The 23,175-nt window shown below is 33.7% G+C and overlaps 2 protein-coding genes across 2 annotated transcripts; both read left to right on the top strand.

Annotated features, from left to right (window-relative positions):
- Positions 1-1,052: 1,052 nt before the first annotated feature.
- Positions 1,053-9,825, top strand: LOTGIDRAFT_234283 (hypothetical protein; the record flags this gene model as incomplete). The annotated part of the gene is made up of 15 exons (XM_009061545.1): positions 1,053-1,437; positions 1,836-2,017; positions 2,229-2,398; positions 4,021-4,219; positions 4,608-4,764; positions 5,335-5,431; positions 5,846-5,961; positions 6,401-6,486; positions 6,808-6,884; positions 7,635-7,768; positions 7,902-7,975; positions 8,285-8,469; positions 8,917-9,056; positions 9,415-9,586; positions 9,677-9,825. The coding sequence occupies exons 1-15, from the start codon at positions 1,132-1,134 to the stop codon at positions 9,823-9,825; spliced, it is 2,244 nt and encodes a 747-aa protein (XP_009059793.1). The 5' UTR covers positions 1,053-1,131.
- A 227-nt stretch (positions 9,826-10,052) lies between these two features.
- LOTGIDRAFT_165026 (hypothetical protein) lies at positions 10,053-17,259 on the top strand (the record flags this gene model as incomplete). Its single annotated transcript, XM_009061544.1, has 6 exons — positions 10,053-10,155; positions 10,387-10,494; positions 12,054-12,209; positions 16,107-16,172; positions 16,948-17,043; positions 17,150-17,259. The coding sequence occupies 6 exons, from the start codon at positions 10,053-10,055 to the stop codon at positions 17,257-17,259; spliced, it is 639 nt and encodes a 212-aa protein (XP_009059792.1).
- Positions 17,260-23,175: the final 5,916 nt, after the last annotated feature.

The following is a 23,175-nucleotide window of genomic DNA, read 5'->3' as shown; positions in this document are numbered from 1 at the left end:
AACATTTCAAAAGAACTGCGGTTCTCTGGTCCTTGATCAAACCTCTTGATATTTATCTTTCCTGGATATACAGTTCCCATTTATATAGCTGATATTCAGCTGGGTTTCCTCATTAGCCTTTGTGCATTTAATATGTGATAGAAAACATTTTTTACCAAACTTGGTATTTCATTTAATTGTTGTCTGGTTTTATAATGCAACTCTAAGTTTTAAAGATCACATAATTACTAAATATTGGCCTTATTAACATCAATCATTGCCTCTTCTAATCACTTGTCTCACTGGACAATAACTTATTTGCTCAGTGTAGTCAGTCCAGTGAGTTGCTGGTGAGTTTCATCACTTAGATATCTATATCCTCATTTAAATCTTAGATACCAAACACAGAACAGTTTCTTTTAGACTCTCTACTTTCTATCCAGTTTTACGTTTTTGGGTCAGTATTAGTTTATGTACCTATTTCTCTTCTATGCATGCATGCATCATTATAATATCCATATCTGTGATAATATTCTGTGACATGATTTAATTGTAGATCTACGATCTTGGTTATTAATTGTGTTGTAATCAAATAAACTTCATGTGTAATCAGAAATAAATAGTTTTGTCTGAGCGTCATGTAGGGGCCAAGTGATTTCCTCCTTTTTCAGTTTCCAACTCTGAGCCAACGAGTTAACCCGACTACCATATAACTATCATCTACGATAGCACAAGTTGTCGAACATCGAAAAATTTGAGCATGCCATGACATACAACTTCTAGTTAATTCAAACCGATTGTATTCCTCAATAATCGGAAAAAAAGTATTAAAACTTACAGGTCATGGAGGCTGCCATCTTGAAAATTTGCGATTGTCGTAAAATACATTTCTTGACGTCAAGAAAGAGAAAAATGGTGCATAATTATTTTCTATTTAAATATTTTGCTTACGATTTCTTCAAAATAGTAAATAAATTCAGAGAACCGAAAGGATGGAAATATTTCGGTAACTTCGTCTCAGACCTAAATTACGACATGCCTCATTAGGAAAAAGTTCGTGCTTGAATCCACAACACACGTGCGAAATTCACGTGCATTTATACGGTTATTGAAGTCAGTTGAGGAGATAACATGTCGAAATAACTCTCCAGAATGTCTTTTAGTCATATTCCGCCTTCACCAAACTGGTATTGCAGTAAAGTTAGCGATGTTAACACGACGGGGCTGTATGTTTTCGGTGCCCGTAGTAATGTTTACATTTTTAAAACTAATGGGGGAAACCATGGACCTCCACATTTTGTTGGCATGTTCACTGAGCACAAGGACCGGGTGTCGTCCACGATGCTTGGGCAGACAAAAGAGAACCATGGCAGTTGTTGCAGCACTTCAGATGATGGTTTTGTAAAAGTTTGGGACATCGCGTCAAAGGTTACCACAAAATCTCATTCAGAGCATAAGGTAATGTATAGCAGCATTTTCTCCAGTAATTCTTCATGAGTTTTCTTGCGAAATGGATTGCTGTCTTGAATGGATTTGGTTAGAACAACTGTCATGTGCACTGTCGAAAAATATGCATGCCCATGTAGAGATGAATTGGATTGTTGTGGACCTGGGATTAGTGCACGATTGCAGGACCACAATGTTATCAGAAGTGCATTTTTTTTTTGGAATTGTGAGGCTGGGATTGTCTTTGGGTTTACGATGATGAAAAATTTATTATTTTGAAATATATTTGACAGAGGGAAATTTTCAATCTAAGAAGTGTTTCGAGTAAGGCTTATCATATTGAACTAACATATGTAATTTTTTTTTTCTCCAAAAATCTGGCGCCAATTAACACAGACTTGTATTTTCAGGACAAGATTACATGTGGAAGTTGGTCTAGTCTCCAGGATGATCTGATTGTAACTGGAGACGAACGAGGAAACATAATCTGCTGGCAATATAAAGCAGACATCTGTCAGAAATTTAAACAAGAAAAAGAATATATTTTCAGTATTGCTTGCTCTCCACATAAAAAGTTCCATGTAGCTGTTGGGTAAGTGGATATATTGGTATTGAGATTGAAACCCATTTTCAGACAAGATATCTTGACAAGGATTTGATATGCATAAGGTATGTTGACCGAGCAAGATAAGCTGGTGAACCTGTCAGACAAACGTATGTGTATATCACATTATGTAGAGAGTAGAGTGCCTGCTTGTCTCATTTTCTGTCTTTTCAAAAAATGCTGAATTCTTTTTTTTCAGTTATAAGTCTGGAAATGTATTATTACTAGATATTACGAAGAATTGTCGAGTTCTTCACAAACTACGAGGTCACGATGATGAGATCCACTGTATCGTCTGGTGTCCAGTTCCAGGGGAGACAATTTTTACAGACGGGGAACAAGACGAGAAAGATGATGCTGCTAAAACTGGTAGGTTCAGACTGTGTGATTCAGACTGAGCATATAAAGGAGTTCATTTTATACCTAGGCCCAATTAATAATTTAGGTATTAAAGATGCCTCAGCAGTTGGGGTTAATGCTACTGTCCTGGCGTAATTTCCCTCTTTGCATACCGCATGGCTATGCCAAATTTTTTTTGTAATCTATTGTGAAGGAGAAAAGTAGGTTTTTATTTTTCTGTGTGAAGGACATATTCCACTTTGGACAAGTTTTGTTCCTGTACAACGGAAAACTCAATTTTTAAAAGGGTAGCCCTCAATTTCAAAACTAGCTGTCCTGATGAGGATTGTTTTTCTGAAACAGGTGTCAGCAGTATATGAGCTCTACTAAATTCATATTTAACAGTAAAATTGACACATAAAAACAGATTCAGCAAATATTATGTAATATATTATCATATTGATTATGGTGTAACAGAATGACTCGTTTCCATAAAGTTATAATATATATAATTATACTGACTCATGATTTTGATATTATATATGAATACATGAAATGTGATATACCGTATAATTCTGAATATAATATAGTTATATAGTTTGAATACTATTTATATGAATTGATTAGTATATTTGTTATGATTCAACTAATAGACAAACATCTGCTGGCTAAAAGTCAATTAATTCTACAGTGAAAATGAAACTAAATATTGTATTTAGAAATGAAATGATTTCTTTCTAATGCAGTCTGAATGAAATTATAATTAAAGGGATTGTAAAGAGACTTTCTAAATTTTTTAAAGTATCAGAGAAAAATGATAGCATCAATTTGTACCATTCCAATTTTTGATCTGACCTCTGCGTTTTGTTGCTTTTCTAAGAAAATGAAATAGAGTTTTATGTCCTACTTTCTGCACCTGACTGGAAATTCCATACCATGTGCAATGAAGGAAATTTCTTAAGGACAGTAGCACTAGCCTACACTTTTTCATTCAAGAGCATTAATAATATGTTTAAAATATACGTTTGTATGCAAGTAAAAACAAAGTAAAATTGTTGATCTACTAGATGATATATATTATTTATTTATGTATATTTATGTCTTTAGCCTGGGGCTTATACTGACATTGGAAGGTGATTGACTACAGCATGGTCAATAAACTTTTTATGATATAACAACAAACGCCCCAACAGGTGCAGAAAAGTAGAACAAAAAAACTCCATTTCATTTCACAAACAAAAATGCCCAAATAAAAAAGAATAATGTAAAACTTTTGTTTATTTTATTTAAAAAACACCAAAATGCCAAAACAGGTGCAAAATAGTATAGTGTGTAATACAAAAATAGGAGGTATTGTTTAAAAAATTCTTCTGAAATCTAAGTAAATGATAGAATGAAGATAGTGGAAAAAAAGGGGCGAGTAATTAAGGGGCAGGGGAAAGTAATTAAGAGCGTGGGGGGGTTTAAGTTCCACTGATTAGACTTGATTGAGTAAATTGTGAACCCTTCTTACGTTTTAAGCCTGTAATAGAGACCTGATAATCTTTCTATGTTCTGTAGGCTGTGCATCTTAAGGCCTTTGACTAATTTGAAATGTCGTCTGATCTCTTGATCAATCATTACATTTATCATGAATTTTTTGTAATTTTCAGGCTGTATCGTAGCAACAGGATCTAGAGATAGAACGATTAAATTCTGGAGTAGTGAGAAAGGGAGACAACTGTTTCAGAAGAAATTGCCGATAAATACAGGATATAAACGGGAACAGCGAGAGGAAGGCCGCAATAAAGTCTGGTTAACTCTGTACTGGAGAAAAGAAAAATGGCATCAGTTGATTTCCAGCTCTCATGGGTATGATTCTTTCGCATTTTGTTTAGAAACAAAAATCTGGCATCAAAGAAGCTTGATTTTATTAGAAAACCTGCTTTTTTGACAACTTTTGAGGATTTTCACCAAAGCATTTGCTTTAACAGATAATAGTTACTATGATAACCATGAAATGGGAACAATTTCAGAGTGGATATAGTGACTACGTCATCTATTGAACACCCCTCAGCCTTTTAGTGAACTCTGCCTCACATGCATATTTCCTACCAATTATATGTATTATTGGAAGAGCTCATTTGTAAATAGGGGAGTTTTTTTTTGCCTGCAAATTATATTCAGTATCAATGACAATCTGTTGCATTTGTAAAGATGAAATGAAGAATGTATTCTACTGGCCTTTTGGTAATTTCAGTGGTGAGTTAATATTATGGGATATATTGCCGTCTGCTGAGAAACCAATGCAACTGTTTTCATCTACTGAAGGTCGAGGTCATACCAGAGTGGTGTTCAATATTTGTGCCAGCAGCAAGGATGAGAACCATCTTTATACTATATCCATGGACAGATTGGTAAGTGTTATATTGAACAGCTTGGGGAGTTTGATCCAGGGCCGTAGGAGTTTGCACTCTTGTTCGTTAACCTGTAGGTCCTATATTCAATCTCAGCATAAGTTGATATGATACCTTAAGATTTTTCAACTGGATTTCCCTTTGTCAATGTAAGAGGGGCTGACATGGAAAAAGCGTCTAGTCGTTCGTATAGGACAATAAACCGAAGCCCCTTGTGCACGTTAAAGTTCCCTCGACAGTTTGGAAATCGAAAAAGAGCAGGCTAATGCCGCTGTCCTGGCAAAATTTTCCTCATTGTACCCTGCATGTCGTTGCCCGTCTTCATAAAACTCCATTCATTTCATTTCCCTCTGCCAATGATGTAGGTTCGAGAAACTGATTTGTTTAGTCATTTAGATGGGACAATATACTGATGTCTCATGTGCCAATGGCTCATGTTACAATACCTCAACGGTTTAAAATCGAAAATGCTGCTGTCCTGGCAAAATGTCTTTCTGGCAAAATGTCTTCATAGCACACTACACTGTCAGTTTATCAGCCCAGTAAAAATGTCACTTCTCTTTATTTAAGATTGGTGTATGGAGTTTAAAAACCATGTCTTGTATTAACACATTACCTAGTCTTGGTGGATATCTCTATACTATAAAATCATCCCCAGTAGATCCAGGTATGTCTTAGACTTTTACTGAATTGACATTTTACTTCAAAATCATTAAAAAGTAGACTGCTGTCTTCGCAAAAGTTTCCTCATTGTACACCTCGTGGCAATCTTTGTCCTCGTTTGGGCAAAGAGTTGACTGTACTGGGTACATGTATATAACATGTCATAGCCTTGATCTGTATGTTCATATTTCACAAGAACTCAATGGTAGCTAGAATTTTGGGTTTGATTTTAATGAAATTTGTAAGAATGCATAGTTGACAGACCCAATTATGGAGTGACCTTAAGTTTTCTGGGAGGGGAAGAATGCCACACCCACCAAAATTCTTATATTAGCTCAAATACAATCAACATTAACCCAAGTATAATGCAGCCATATTTTTTCTAGATTTAATATATATTTTGTTAATTGTATTTCAGGACGGCTAGCTCTAGGTGTGGGAGATTCTATGATTAGAGTATGGAATACCAACAATAAGACCAATTCCTTTGATTTCCAGAGTTTATGGCAAGGAATAAAATCTAAAGTTACATGTGTAAGTCTAGCTTTTACATCAGGGACTCAATGTGCTTTAAATAGAACGGTTTGCCATACATTTTACCAATTGTACCTTAGTCTCAGAAACAGGTAATTTTTTAATCACTGTTAAAATCTGAGCCTTCAAATCCAAGTGTATCAAGAATTATCCGTGTTTGAAAGTTACAAAGACAATTCGTCTTTTCTTGAGACTCTACCATACATAGTAAAGACATTCAAGACCAAAATCAACCCCTGAAAATGGCAAATCTGTCCTTTTAATCTGTCTCCCTAACATGTAAGTTCCTTATTTGACATATCATCAGATTTTTCAAGTTCCTTTTGGTTTTAAGACTTATCTTGTCTATCTTGACAGTAAAGAATTTTAAGCTTATTACAGAATTGAATATTAACATAAACTAAATGAAAGTTAAATTGTTTTATTATTATATTTTTAGTTAAGTTGGCATCCAAGTAAAGAAAGTTGGTTAGCCTACGGTACTGATGATGGTAGAGTTGGTATTTATGATGTCTTCTCACAGAAGTAAGTCACATTCAATCTGTTTTCATCCACTTTGGAATTAAAATAGAATGGAAGTAGAATTGCATGAACCATAGTAAATAGTTGTCCAACTGAAAATTGGAATAGTACTAATGGATGCTATCGGTGTCCATGATACACAAAAACAGTGTCTGTTAGCAGCTTCAATGCCTTCAGAAGTATCTTTGACGAAATGGGAAGGAATCCCAGAAAAAAATGACCGAGTTTGGGGTTATGGGTATTAAATTAGTTTCATGCCCACAAGATGTCTTACTATGTAAGATTTTAGAATCAGTGCTGAGTTTGTGAATTTTGATTTTACAGACCACCATTGTTGTCTGGTACATTCCATAGAAAAACAGTTTATGTTGTTGCTTGGGGTCCACCATCTAAATGTACAGGTATTTACCCTCTATAACTTCTTAGACTATAATTTCACTTCCACCTTCCAATTTCTCGAGATTCTACCTTTGCATTTTTCACCTGGTTCATTAATTATGATTTATTTAGATTGGGAGGTGTTGACTTAAAAGACATTTTGCTCAGAATGGACATAAGGACATAAACCCAACCTTCTGTTTGCTACAGGCTGCTTACTATATATCTTCCAATCTGAATACAAATAAATTCTGGGTTAGGTTTTTGTGAATGGAGTTATTGTGGGAGATTGAAGTAAAAGGGAGATAACTATGATTATGATGAAAGTAGCCAAATCTGTTTATTCCGGTTGCTATAGTAACTGTAGAGTAATATGATTATATCCAACCGAGAAAGCGAAACTCTTTTCTGAATCGTTGGTTGTCTCAGAACACTTATAGGAAGTTTGAGGGAACATGATTGGGGTGGGGCAATACAAAGACTTTTGTGATGACTACAGCTTAAACACTTAGATTACTTGGAGTTGCAAGACCCAAAGATATTTGAGTGTAAATCAATGCTATTATTGTTCCCTATATTTTTAAATGGTTGAGAGAAATCAATCCATTTAATGGTCTTTCTATCTCTAATATATTCTGTAATACTAGAATTTAATACTAATAAGTTTGTTTTTCACAGGAGTATTTGAGATAAGAAAATGTATCACCTGTCCATCTATTCCAAACAATTCTTTTGTTCTGATATCAATGTTTTTATTTTATTTTTTTTTACAGAGGAGAATTTCAGTAATTTTAGTCTGTATACAGTGGGTGATGGGGTGATACTAGAACATCATCCTAAAGTCATGTCGAAAGAGGCTACCAATATAAACAAGATCATTGAGTCTGCTAACGGCAAGAAAACTCCAGTAAGTTTCCAGAGTAGCCTATCTTTACTAGTGCAATGAAGACTTTCAACCTAATTACATGTGAGCTCTTGTAGTGTTAAATTCTTTTAAACCTTGAAGAGTCTTGTCCTTAAGCATTCACATTGATTTTCAGGGAAGTCATCTTATACGAAGTGATATTTCATGGAAACCAGATTATTCTCTTGTTGCTATTGGCAACGAAGATGGGTAAGCTATATACATCTTTTCTTTCTTATTTTTTCCCCTCATTGTACACACTACAGTGTTTCTCATCTGAATAACTCTTATCAGGGGAAAATTAGGATGTTAAAATCAATTACATATCATATCCTTTTTTAAATCCTTTAAGCTTTTGTCTCTGGATTTTGACGTAATAAAACACTTGTGGAATTGCAAGACACACAGATGTCTGATCGAATATTGGTTAGGTAATCAGTGTCCCCCATACACATTAATAGTTTAGAAAACGTCTTTACAATCCCTTTAATGCTTATAAATGAAATCTTTTTTTTGTAGATCTGTGGATGTTTATTGGGCAGATTTTAAACTACGCTGTGTGATACAGGTTCATCGTAAACTAATCAACTGTCTACAGTGGCACCCCCATATCACCACCCAGGGGGGTTCTATAGTCTCCACCTGTAACAGCTGGCTAGCCTCCGGGGCTAATGATGCCATGGTTCATATTGTTGACCTCTCAGGTAGGTAATACAACCCCAGGAAATGATGGGGCGGGGTATTTACCACTCCAATATCCACTTTCCTAAGGAGATATGCTGGCCAATAGACTGACTACTCAAGGGAGCAGTGGACATCTACCATCCTTGTATCACTACCTCATGGGAAACGACAGGTACCATTGCCACCCTTGGGACATGGCAGGTGCCAACCATATGTCAATACTGCAAGGGACGATTGGCTAGTACCTCCCCCATGCCACTATCCCAGAGGAGGACACAGGTAGGCACACCACCCTCTTGTAACAAGGCAGGGGAAACGAGCAGGTATTACCCCAATAAAACAACTCAAAATCAGATTCTGATGTCGGCACACTCATGTAAATTAATAAAAATTTTGCTTTTCCAACTTGTCTTCATTAGCTTAATCAAGAGAAGAACAGTCGGATGTAAAACTCCATTTCCTTTCAGACATTCCAGTTGATAAACCAGTGACTATTATTGAGAGTATGAGGAAGTTGGAGGGTCATTCTATAAGAGTGACAGGGTTGTCATGGTCACCACATGTGGATGGTAAAATAGCCTCATGTGGCTATGATTCTTCTGTTATAGTAAGTTATCTCCCTTTATACTTATATTTAGTTTTAATCAATTTACTATATATATTATATCTATAAACTGAAAAATCAGATGAAAATGTTTTGAAAAGTCATGACCAAATGAAGTTCCTTTAATGTATCAAGCCCAGGTGGCTCAGTGATATAGACTCTTCCTCGCTAACCTAGGTCCAGGGTTCATTCCAGCAAAGGTTGAGATAACCCTTTGGGATTTTTTACCCGGTTTCTCCTTGTCTGTCAGCCGGGTAGAGGGGTTGACATGAAGAAAGCCTAAGACTTTCAAGACCCTTTAACATTAGCCCAATCAGGTGCAGAAAAGTAAAACATAAAAGTAATTTGAATTCCCTTTAAGGTATGGAATGTAAAGACAGGAACAGCTCTAGTGAAATTTGACGGACATCAAGGTAGAATACTATCTGTATTATGGAGTGGTCTGGATCCTGATGAGATTATCAGTGGAGGGTTTGATTGTTCTCTTCATCGCTGGAAAATATCCTCCCTACCTAAAGCTCTTCTGGAATTTGGTAGGTGACAGTTTTTGTTTGACGCTAAATGACATTTATTTTCATTAAACTCATTTCGCATGTAATATTAAGCAGTCATCGTGGTTTCAGGAATGGTGTTCTTACTCTTCTTGACACCTGATACCACTTTTCATCATGAAATACATCCTCATATGTTTGATATGTATCCTCCTCATGTGAAAAGTTCGTTAGCTGCTACCAATTATTGCCAGACTTTGGCAGCCAAACTGTTATGTTAGTTTTTCAGTTTCCTTTTGAGCTTTATATAACTTACTACTACATTGACATTGTCAATCAAAATAATAGATTTGATTCAATCATTATTTACAGGAGGAAAGAGAAAGAAAGGAAAAAAGAAGAAGCCAGAAATGGACAATAAAAAACGTGACCATCGTAGTTCGACAGGGTCAGATAGTAACGATGCCATTGGAGTGGAGAATCAACGTCTAAAATAAACGGCAACAAAATGGCGGATGGTGAGACAAACACAACAGTGGCAGAATACCAAGAACTTCAGAAATTACTGGAAAAGAAAAAACTGGAATTAATGAAGAAAGCTGATAATAAAGGTAGAGATTTTAAAAAAAAACATTCAGCAAAGGAGTTTAAAATTTGTGAAAGTATTTAGGAACAGGCCTTCAAAGAAATCCTATATATGAAATTTTACACTGAGAAATATCAAATTGATTGCAATATTTTTTGTGAAGCAGAAACGTGGCAATTGTCTATACAACTCCTTTACCAACAAATAGAGGTGTGCAGCAATATTCTATCAACTCATTTTTTTCTATTTATTATAGATAATCGTCAAGTAGATTATGTTGGAGATAATAAAGTAGAAGAGATATTAGGTCCACGATTTTTTAAAGACAACAGTCAGAAATCTAATAAACGTACTGAATATGCTGGTAGGTGGCGCTTTATTGTAACAAAGTGTATGCTTAGATGCTTAGAAAACATAAAACACACTGTAAATTTGCCTTATTGCATACTGCAATCTGGTTCTGATTGGACCATTGAAAATGGGCAATGTCATGCAGACTTTAGTCTACTCTTTTTCTGTAACCAACTGTTAAAGGGATTGTAATGAGGTTTTCTAAACTTTTTATGTGTATCGCGGACACTGATAGCATCAATTTTCACCATTCTAATTTTCATTTCGACGTCTGTGATTCTTGCAATTCCACTAAAACTATGACGTCACTAGAGGGGAACTATTGGAAGCTACTATTAATATCTATGCAGTTCCCCTCTAGTGACGTCATAAAACGTTTTAGTTTTAGTGGAATTACAACAACCACAGATGTCGGAATGAAAATTGCAAATTGATGCTATCCCTTTAAGGGATCTTAAACCGTCAGGCAAATTAAGTGATTAGATGGCCAATATTGAATAGTAAATGACCATTCAGGGTTGAATAGAGGTAGTTAGGTGCCATGGGTTCAAATCTCATCTCTGTTATTGACAAGTTTGTATTGAGATAGCTCGGTAGTGGATGAGTTGAAATGTTGCCTGCTGGGTAATCTCATGTCAGATTAGTTAGATATTATCTATAAACCAGGAAGGGATCAGAAATAGAAAATAAAAAATGGCCGACGACCAGCTGGGGTCCGTCTGGTTAAGTTCTTTGACTTACCACCTGATGCCAATGTTGAAGTGACGTGAGTCGATCTTGTATCTGATGACTTTGTTAAGCTGACTGTCATGCATGTATTTCTTGTAAGAAAGGAGGGCATATCTTGGGGGATGGGGTGTTGGGGATGGGGATGAGGGTTGGGTGTGAGGCGTGTCAATGTACCGAACTTTCATCTGGATGGAATAGAATATTGTATAGTTTTCAACATGACATGTCTGTTTAAAATGGGGATTATATAGTCTAATCATTGGATCAATTTCAGCAAGTAGTAGATCTTCTTTGTCTTTGATCTTGTCTTGCAAACCCGGCTAGCTTAGGGTGTTTGTCTATAATATGAATATACTGTATCGTTACTAGACTTGCTTTAGACAACTGTCTTGTTGGCATATCTTGCTTTGTCCTACATGCTATCTGATTTAACTGCAATGTTGGCATGTGTTATCTTGTCTTACAATATAAGTTTTCCAGTATAATTCTCTATAGGCAATTAGTGATAGGATATTCAGCAACTTGACTCGACTCAACACCTACTTTGCTGGTGTATCTTGCTGTGTCCAACATGTTCTTGAAGCTGCAATGTTGGCATGTGTTACCTTGTCTTACAATACAAGCTATCCAGTGTAATTGGCTATAGACAATTAGTGACTTGACCGAACACCTGTGTGTGGGTGCTTTTTCCAGCATGATCACTTAACTGCAATGTTGGCATATGTTATTTTGTCTTGCAATGGTAGCTGTCCAGTGTAATTGTCCATAGGCAACTACTAATGAATATATACTGTAAATTAACTTGAGCCAAACCTAATGTAAATATTGATTATTTATCTTCAGATTCCACAGCCTCTAGCTCAACGATACGACAAACTTCAAGCACCACAAGAAAACAACGTAAAAACAAGTCGTATTTTCCTGTCACGGCTCAGGCAGAGAATCGTGGGAAATCTAACACCCACTATGACTTGATCAATCTAACTAGAATAGTCTGTGGTAAGATGATTTTCATTCCTTCATTCATTTATGATATGGTATTGCATTCAGTTAATCCTTTAGCAATTGTTATTTGTTAATCATCCATGCAATTAGAACTTATTATTTAAAGATGGGTTTCCTTATTTTTTAGCGTCAAATCAAGCAAACTGTTTGATCAATTGGTGTTTCTAATGAATTATCATGTATTCTTAATCATATCATTATGTTCTTATTGCATATAATTAAGAGTTTTAACCAATTATAAATGTCCATGTATGTACAGTCTGGATAAACAAAAAAATACTTTGACTTTCCTCGGTCACTCATTGGAATTTTGCTGGTAATTCTCTTCTACTTTAGCTAATTATGAATTAATTATGGACATGTGAGACAAATTGGTATTTTTCAAAGTCATTAGAACACCTCTACTTTCTATTCATATAAGTATTTGCATTTTCATTTTCATAAATAAAAATATGGGAGCCCATCTTTAAAGATTTAATCATTCAGTCAATTGTGGTATCTTTCATTCATTCATTCATTCTTTATTGATTCTTTCAGTGTGAGTTTTTCATTATTCTTTCTTTCATTATTCATTCTTTTATTATTCATTCTTTTATTTTTATTTTATTATGTTTAATTTATATTTAATTATGTTTCATTTACTAACAATTTATTCCTTTATTCAATCAATCCTCTTTCATCAAAAAACATATTTCTTTTCCATCATTTGTTTATTCAATTATTAAAGCAGATTAGTTATTTTTTCTTCCTTTACATAAGATTATTAACACGATTTCTCTCCTTCAATAGTTGCCTTAATATTAATCCTTTTATCCATAGATATTTCATCAAGACATTAGTGTACATTTATTTGTTTGTTTGGTTCTTAAAGATTGTTGTCTTTGTAAATTCTTTGTTAAGAAGTTTGACCAAGTATCGACATGATCTTCGAGAATCAAAGTAAAATCATGTCAAAACCTTAAGTTATTATCCTTGTAAGATCATCAAGAACCTAAGTTATGATCCTTGTGATGAATTGTGGAGATTTTGTCCAAGGACTGGCCGGTGGAAGGGATATTTAAGAACCAATGTTGTTATCCTTGTAAAATAATTACCATGAGGGTTGTATAATAGGTATACAAGGGTTTTCTTGTCTCTCCGCCATTTTCAGGGATTGATTAGGGTCTTGAATATAAGTACTAGAAATGTACGAAAATTGCATAATTCCTTCAAAAATATCTAAAACTCGGAATTTCTTTTCCTATTTCTATAATGTCTTTTCTATATATTGATGACAGTGTCTTAAGAAAAGACGAATCCTTTTTTTAACGTGGATATTTTTGTACACACATTGATTTGAATGCTTCAATTTCAGCGATGAGTTGTGAATACTTACTGATTAGCTTTGCTAAACAATTCCTGTTTCTAAGACTAAGGTATGATTGGTAAAACAGATAGCGCATCTGTCCCTTTAATAAACTGCTTTGAATTTTGATACGTTGGTTTCTAAAATAAGAGTTAATTAAAGATAGATTACAGTCTAGTCAGGCCAATGATATTTCTTGTTCTCCTTGCCTCAAGGTAGAATTTCAACTAGTCTGATATTGATGATGTTATTAAGACCTACTTTTATGAGACCATTGACTCTGGTGGCCTTGATGTTTGAATAAATGCTTTTCTACTGATTATTCAAAAGGAAAGTAAGCAAATGGTGTGTTCTAGGCAGGGCAGGGCATGCTTGTTCTTCTGGAGTACCTGAAGCAATTCTGTGACTGGATTTATCAATGTGGTATGCCTTAAAGAGAGTCCACATAGCTTGTAATGTTTATATGGTTGTTTAGATTTGTCACCGTTAGTCATCCTTTTCAGAGAGTCCGCATAGCTGATATTGTTTATTTAGGTTTGTAAACTTTGTTCATTTGGTATTTGGGTTTTTCAACTCATCATCTCTTTCAGAGAGTCCGCATAGCTAATATTTATTATTAATATTGCATTGCTTTCAGAGAGTCTACAAAGCTGAGGATGATTATTTGGTATTTAGCTTGATCATTGTAACATTCCTTTCAGAGAGTTCACATATCTAGTTTGATAAAACTAAACAGGTAGAAGTCAAATCTCAGTGGAAGTTTTATATTACTATAAATAATTGTTAATGAGGAAAAAACAAAATGTCCTGTCATTTCACGCAATAAATATTGGCCATTAACTTAGTTTATTTTAAATTTTTTCACTTAATGCTGTTGTTTTATTTCCTTCAATATATTGTTTTGTGATGGAGTTAGCAAGTTCATTATTGTGGGTGTTGATTGTTGAAGATTTATTCTCTTATGAGTTTCCTATCCTACATCATTTTAATTGTCTTGTAAGATTCAATCCTGTTCGATACTAGGATACTGATGAATTTATCATCCGGGTGGTTTCCAGCTTTCAGTGGACAGTTTAAAGATCTGAAAGGGACAGATAGACCATTTTTTCGACCAATCATACTTTAGTCTAAGAAACTTGAATTTTTTAGCTGAGCTAATCAGTAATTGTGTTCTGCGATATATAGAAAAGACATATATAGAAATATTGAGTAAAATTCCTAGTTGGAAGTATTTTAAAAAGGAATTATGTCATTTTTTCTGATACATTTCTTGTACTTCTTAAGACTATTTACAATATATATTCAAGTGATATAAGTTAGGTGGCTATTGAAGTCAAGGTATAAGACGAAGTTCATATTATCTTAGCATTGTGAAGATGCTGCCAGGGATGCTTAGTATATAATTAAATGTATTATTTTCAACTACCAGTTCTCCAAATAAAAGTGCATAACAATTAGAGTTCAGGGCCTTTTTTGTTACTTGATAGCAATTAAAATATCAGCCTGAAGTGTGGTATGAGCTAAGTGTATGACCTATTTATTTGGGGTATAATTTACCTTTCTGTACTTAATAAGCTTGTGACCTCTAAAATAATACAATGTTGTAAATTCATGTTTTTGAAGTTAAGGGCTGAATTATCTGTCTAAGAATTATCTTGAGTTTATTTTAATGATATCAGTGATGCCATCAAGTCATCAACAATGTAACTTTACCTTGCTGGTTTGAAAGCTTTTCCTCAAAGATAACAACTGTATATGATATGTGGTATTTTGACTATCTGTTTTATTTATGGTGTAAATTATCATGATGATGAAATTGTTAAGTAGGTCAGCAGGTCACTAGAGTAGACAGTTTTAAAGGGGGCGGACTATGATTTATGAATATGCATATATGGTGGAAAGTGACACCTTGGTTTTGTTATAATACTTTTCTTAATCCTCATTGCACACTGCATAAATTACACATGTTCCAGTCAAAAGCCACATGGGTCCGGACTGTGATTTTGAGATTGTAATTGGAATTCTAGGGTGTAATATTGTGGTAAAGCAAAGCACAAACACAGGCGTGTAGGCAATACTCCAGTGAAAGAGTATTGTTTGTGCAGTTAGCTAATCATTGTAATACATAACACAAGTAAAGTAGTGATCCATAATGTTGAAAATCTGAAATATATAAGAAGAATACTGGTTCCTGTAGGAACTTGAGGTTAGTTTAGGTGTACCAGTGACAGTGGCCTTCGAAAATTGATAATTTCAATTTTGATAACTTTGTTTACATTCCTAACTTGTATTCTCATTTATTGGCCTTGTTATGACATCATAGATAAGGTCACTAGGTCAGTATGTCACGGGAACACAATTTGATAACAAGGACCCCTAATAAGATATAGTAAATAATAGTAAACATTGTTATACTCATTTTGAGGTTGATATTGAAAGGATTTGGTTTTAAGGAGTTTTGCGAAGTTTTATGATTTTTGAAGTTTTGAAATTTGAGTTTTAAATGAACCAATCAGATTGTGAGCAGCTTATTTCTTCATCTGCAGAGAATAAAGATCATGAAAGCCTGGATGATAGTGACTTTGTTAATGAAGGTAACAAAACACGTGAAAGTAAGTTATTGTCAGACAGTCTTTTTTAAGAATCTGTAGTCAAAGGACTGAAGTCAGCTAGTGGTGGAGGCACACGACCGGTTTTGTTCAGCAATTTTTGTCCCTGACTAGAGTCTTGTTAGTTGTTTTCCACTATGTCGATAATCACGTGCGGATCATGCAATTGAGATGAAAATATATCTGATCAATGACACTCTGTCTTTCAGATGATAAAACAATCTGCGACAAATATCAAACTGTTTTGATAATCTTGTCATGGAAGCACAGACATATGTGATATTTTACTCAAGAATCAAAATTGAACTTATGGTGCCGAAGCACGATTTTTGTCATCGACTCGATTCTTGAGTCGATGACAAAAAACGTGTTCCGGCACCAGAAGTATTTGCTACATTTATGAGAGCTCAATTTCAGTTATCCTGATCACTTTTCAGAATCTAAATATGAGATTTGGCTTGTCCACAAATAAATAAAATTTACAGGTAGAAGTTAGCAACGGTCTTTAAGAACTTATTAGATTTTTATTCCTTGTAGATTAATATATTAAAGACAATATATTAAAATGAAGATTTTCAATTTACCTTAAAAGGTTTAGTGTGTTGTAATCCTGTATTTTAGCCTGATAAACAGAACTGGACGTAAAACTCCCCATTTTATTTGTAAATTTAGGCGAAGATTTTCCATTTAGTTTTAAAAAAATTTTCTGTTGTAATCCTGTAGTTTTGCCTGATAAACAGAACTGGATGTAAAACTCTTATTTTATTTGTAATTATAGGTGAAAAGAATAAGACAGAAGTTCATTCTACGGATACGAATAATTTCGGTCTCTACACCAATAGACGGGCAGCATTCAGATGTCTGAAACGCGAAGGTAAGGCAAACTTTATACATTTAAATTCCACCTTAAAAGCCTTTTTTTTCATTAACTTGTTCTCCAAACTGCTCACCATGCAATCAATTGGTTAATTGTTTTCTAGTGAACTTGCCTGATAAGCAATTATATTCATCAGTGGACTTACCTGGTGTCGTGAATATACAACAGAATCCCTGTATATTCAATGTTTACTTACAGTTGTATTATTTGTAGTTTTTTTTGGATAATAATTTGTTTAGCTGCTAGTTGGACTGGATAAAGCAGTGATAGAATTGCTTAAGTGTATTTGAGACTGACCTTTGGAATTATCTGTAATTTTCTGTATTTAACGTGACCATATCTTCTTTAATAGTGGAATTTGGATTAGTGCTGTTTCTAATCCTGTAACCAATGTGCCTAATCCTGCGAGAACTAAAGAATCAATTTCAGGATTATTTCTGCCAGAAATCTCCTGTTATAGAATTCCACAAGGTTCTATAATTAGAAAACATTATTAGAATTAAAGGTGTTAAGAAGGATAAGGTATAAAAGCTGAAATTTAATCTTATAAAATAGAAATCATTACTTTGAGATGTAAAATAATACATTGTCTTGATATTGATCAAAATAGACATGAAAACTAGTGGGTTTTACACTATTCTGGGTTAGAAAAATGAAAATGTTGTTTTGATGAAAAACATCCAAATTTCTCGTTTTCAACTATTAAGAATTTTATTAAGAATTGGATTTAAATGTCTTTGAATAAATACTAAATATTGCCAAAGAATTTGACATCCTGCAATTTTGTCTTTCGAAAAAAAAAATGGAAGCAAAATAGATTAATTTATGGTTTGGCCTGGCATCAGTTTGAATGCTCAAACATTGATAGATGTCTGGTGATAGAACAGCTGTTAATTAGTCTTTAGAAATGTTGGCCTTGAAACGTGTGTAGGAATTTCTCAGAGTTCGGTATCTGGTAGAATTGTGGGGGAAAAATCTATAAAGATCTCTACTGAAATAGGCCTATAATGGCATGAACTAATTGATAATAAAATGAAGAATAAATTTGGTGAAAACAGATTTGTGCCGAGATGTTTTTTGTAGATTGATGATTTGTTCATGTAGTTAAGGAAAAAATCTATAAGATTTCCACTGTTATTGTAAACTCATTCTAGTTACTATATATAGCACGACTCGACCTCATTATCCACATGACCTTATTTAACCTGTATTATTTACATATTATTTGTGAATTGTGACCTGATTTTGTAGTGTTATTGTATATTATGAAGACAGTGAGTGACCTGGCCATGACTGAACTACTGCGGTAAATAATAACATGTAGGCTTAGAAATATACAGAGAACTAGAGTAATATATATATTTATAGTGATAATGATCAATACTGCCTTAGTGTATAGAGTACTCGAAACCCACGTTATTTTCTTTATGTTCTATAATAGAATGTAATAAGAATTGTAGAGGCTAGGATTATATTTTTAAGGTAAGGGTAATATTTATCATTTTCAGGGTAATATTTTATTCAGGGTAATATTTTATTCAGGGTAATATTTATTATGTTCAGAGTAATATTTATTATGGTCAGGGTAATATTTATTATGTTCAGGGTAATATTTGTTATGTTCAGGGTAAAATTATGTTCAGGATAATAAGGGTAGGATTATCTTTTACAGGGCCTAAATTAGTCAATTTTGACTTACATTAAAATGATATTAAAGAGTTTTTCTAAAGTTTTAATGTGCATCTGGGAAACTGATAGCATCTATTTGAACCATTCCAATTTTCAATCAGAAATCTGTGACTCCTGCAATTCCACTAATTCCACTTAGTTTTAGTGGTATTGCAGGAATCACAGATGTTTGAAAATAGGAATGGTTCAAATTGATGCTATCAGTGTCCCCAATACAAATGAAAAATTTTAGAAATCCTGTTACAATACCTTTAAATGTTTGAATTATTGTGGCGTATCTGAACTATTTTGACTGAGCTTACTGATGATCTTTAAAGATATTAGGTGTCATACTTGTTGCTATAAATATTAAATATTTAAGGTCATATCTAAATTTATCTGACAAGTACATGTTTCATAATGATTATATAAGACCTTTTTTCCTTGCACTGGTTCTTTATTATGACAATGTAAGAATAAAGATTATTGCCTTCCGTTGTTATTTCTGTGGTATGTAAAGATAGAAAAAACAAAGCAATATTTTCACTGTTAAAGTAGTGCTCAATATATTAAAAATTTGAAACATGTAAAACTCTGGTAACATGTTTCAGGCTCTTTTTTATAATTTTGATATATTGATATACAATGAAAAATATTTTCATTGTTTAAATAGTACTCAATACATCAATTGTAGAGCTATATACAGATACCACTGTTAAAATAGTGCTCAATACATCAATTGTAGAGCGATATAGTACTACCACTGTTAAAATAGTGCTCAATACATCAATTGTAGAGTGATATAGAAATATCACTGTTAAAATAGTGCTCAATACATCAATTGTAGAGCGATATAGTACTACCACTGTTAAAATAGCGCTCAATACATCAATTGTAGAGCTATATACAAATACCACTGTTAAAATAGTGCTCAATACATCAATTGTAGAGCTATATACAGATACCACTGTTAAAATAGTGCTCAATACATCAATTGTAGAGTATATAGAAATACCACTGTTCAAATAGTGCTCAATACATCAATTGTAGAGTGATATAGAAATACCACTGTTAAAATAGTGCTCAATACATCAATTGTAGAGTGATATGGAAATACCACTATTAAGATAGGACTCAATACATCAATTGTAGAGCGATATAGAAATACCACTGTTAAAATAGTACTCAATACATCAATTGTAGAGCGATACAGAAATACCACTGTTAAAATAGTGCTCAATACATCAATTGTAGAGTGATATAGAAATACCACTGTTAAAATAGTGCTCAATACATCAATTGTAGAGTTATATAGAAATACAACTGTTGAAATAGTGCTCAATACATCAATTGTAGAGCGATATAGCTACACACCATAAGACTAACAACATGTTTCAGGTTTTGTTATATTAAGGTTTATTTTATATCTCAATACCATAAACCACAGTGATATAGAATAAAAGAGTTCTTCATACATTGAGTGGAACTCTGAGTTACAACATGTTTCAGGTTCTGTTTTAATATTTTCAAGTGTCATTACCATAAACCACAGTAGTATAGAATATAAGAGTTCTTCACACACTGCGTGGGAACAGTAATTAGTTATTTTATGTCATTCACTGAATGTATGTTAACGATTCAGTCAGTGAAAGATAACCAGCTATTTTAAACTAGGATAGATGTTATCAAGGAAGTAAGGTGTTAGCATTTATATTCTTTTACAAGGTGAGGAAATTCCGAATTTTGACATGGGGGGGAAATTGTTCACCCGTGCATTTTTTCAAGATAAGAGATAGATTTTGAGATATTTTCTTTTTTTTTTCTTTGGTGAGGCTTCTTGAAATTACAGGCTGCAGATATTACAGTTTTTGAAATAGTTAGAAGTTGAAAAAGAGGGCAAATTACCAGTATTGTCCTTTGCAAAATTTACCTCATTGTTCAATTCAGACAGTGTTTAGTTATTTTGTGGAGGATAGAGTGCTTTGCAGAAAATTACACATAAACTTCTATATTTAGGCTTTAAGTTTGTTGATATTTATGAATCATAAATGTACTAAATGGAATGTTGAGTTGTAAACTGAAGTGCACAATGAAATGAGGTGTCCTGAAAGAGTGAGCACAGCAGACTCTGCTGTGTCAAGGACATCCAGGACAGTAAAATTGACAAATTGAAGTGCTTAGGCCTGGTAGAATTGACAAATTGATAAACACATTGTTGTGAGGTGTTCTAGAGATGGTGAGACTTTAACAACAGTATTCATTATAAATAGAGCTTAGATGTCAGAGAATAAGAACTTAACACAATAAGCTATATATATACACAGTTGACAATTTAAAAAGCATATTGATATAAGGTGTTCTGAAAAGACGAGCACGCCCTTGCTGTGTTGGGGACACCTACTACAGTTATAAAAGATTAGGCCTGGTATTACGAGAGCCTATACAATAAACTGAGAGAAGTAAAATAAGATATATAATGTATATTATATTAAAGTTACTTACAGTTGAGATTTTAGTTTCAAGGAGGTAAGGATGTTGTTTTTTTTTGTTAAAGAATTTATATAATCATTTTATAAAGGAAATGTCAGCATAGATTTGTTTTATATAATGTGTATATCAATGGTATAAGGCTAATTTGATGGGTTGATTGAAGACGTTCCTCTTTGATTTTGCCTCTTGAAGTAGCTGAAGTTCAGTGACTTAGACATTAGCTTTCTAAACTGAAGGTCCTGGGTTCCATATAGATGTATAGGTTGTGACGGTTAATTAAGACAATGTAAGGCCCTGTGTGCTACAGATTGTGCTTGTTAAAAGATCTCTCAATAGTTGGAACACAAACAAGAAAAAGCTAATGCTAGTGTCCTGGCAAAGTTCCCTCATTGCACACACCATGCCATTAGCTCTAATAGACACTTAGGACGTTTCATTTGATCCTTCCACTAACAACAGGTTCCCTGTCCCTTTAATCAATCTCAGCTTAGTCTCAGAAAATGAAATTCTTAGCTCAGCTAATTAGTAATTAGTGTTCACAGCTTGTCGTCAAATCTGTGTGTGTCCAGAATGATCCGAGTTTAAAAGTTAAAATGACGATTCGTCTTTCTTTGAGACTCAGGCATACATGGAAATTACATATAGAAATTTCTAGTTAGAGGTATGAGAAGACTAGATATTTTCAAGACCCAAATCAACCCTTGAAAATGGCGAATCGTGGCCTTTAAGATATTATATATTTGGCACATATTCATATCATTCTATTAAGTCGCTATTTCTAAGATTTCATCTTTATAGCTCTCTCTATTATTAACGCGTCAAAACTCACTGGTGTCAGAAATTCACAGTGACAATCTTCCTGTTCAACTCAACTAGAACAATTTGAATAGAAATTTTCAGCTTTATTAAAAAAAATTGAAAGATCGGGTTTCTATTGAAGTTTGATTTCTTTTGTGTAATAATAGGCTATGGTAACATTAAGAAAATAAATTAGATATGATTGTGGAGAGATTTTCTAAACTTAATCGTATTAGGGACATAAAGAACATCTATTTGCACCATTTCTATTTAAAGTCAGACGTCCGTGGTTTATGTAATTGCATTAAAGCGTATTGTGTAGACACTATCACAAAGGCCTTGTGATGTTATGCAGCTTTTGCGATAGTGACACAATAAAAGTTTTGTTGGAATTTCAAGATCGAGAAAATCTAACACAAAAACACAAAATGAAAGAACCAGATCTACATTTCTAATCAGATTGACAAATTAATCCTGAGAAGATTATATGGTTGGAATGAGTTAATTAATTAAATATTAACTAGTAAAGTTGATAATTAGAATATTGTTTATAGACAGACTAAGGATGGATAATTGTTTATTCTTCTTTGGGATCTGAGTTGAGAAAACACTTAGATTGCAGTTACAAGGAAGACTTTTGCATTACAAACAGACCAACCAACCAAACGTACCTTTTCTAAAATTGAAAGCAGATCAACTGACTCAAGTGAGCTTAGTAGCTTCAGGGAATAAATGGAATTGTAAGGAGGTTTTCTAAACTTTTTATGTGTATCGAGGACACTGATAGCTTCAATTTGCACCATTCCAATTTTCATTTTGACACCTGTGGTTCTTGCAATTCCACTAAAACTAATGTCTTTTATGACATCACTAGAGGGGAACTACTGGAAGCTACTATTAATATCTATGCATTTCCCGTCTAGTGACGTCGTAATACATGTTAGTTTTAGTGGAATTACAAGAACCACAGGTGTCGGAATAAAAATTGGAATGGTGCAAATTGATGCTTTCAGTGTCTCTGATACACATAAAAAGTTAAGAAAACTCTTTTACAATCCCTTTAATTATAAAATCCAGAAGAAATATGGTAATCTAATTTGCAAAAAAAAAACCTAAATTAAAACCACACTCATCAGAAGTATACTTTCTGTGAGAAGACCCGAGCATACTTTA

The sequence above is a fragment of the Lottia gigantea genome, assembly GCF_000327385.1.
Source record: "Lottia gigantea unplaced genomic scaffold LOTGIsca_49, whole genome shotgun sequence".
Taxonomy (NCBI): Eukaryota; Metazoa; Mollusca; class Gastropoda; family Lottiidae; genus Lottia; species Lottia gigantea.
The sequence above is the reverse complement of the archived record's forward strand: the minus strand, read 5'-3'. Positions and strand labels throughout refer to the sequence as shown.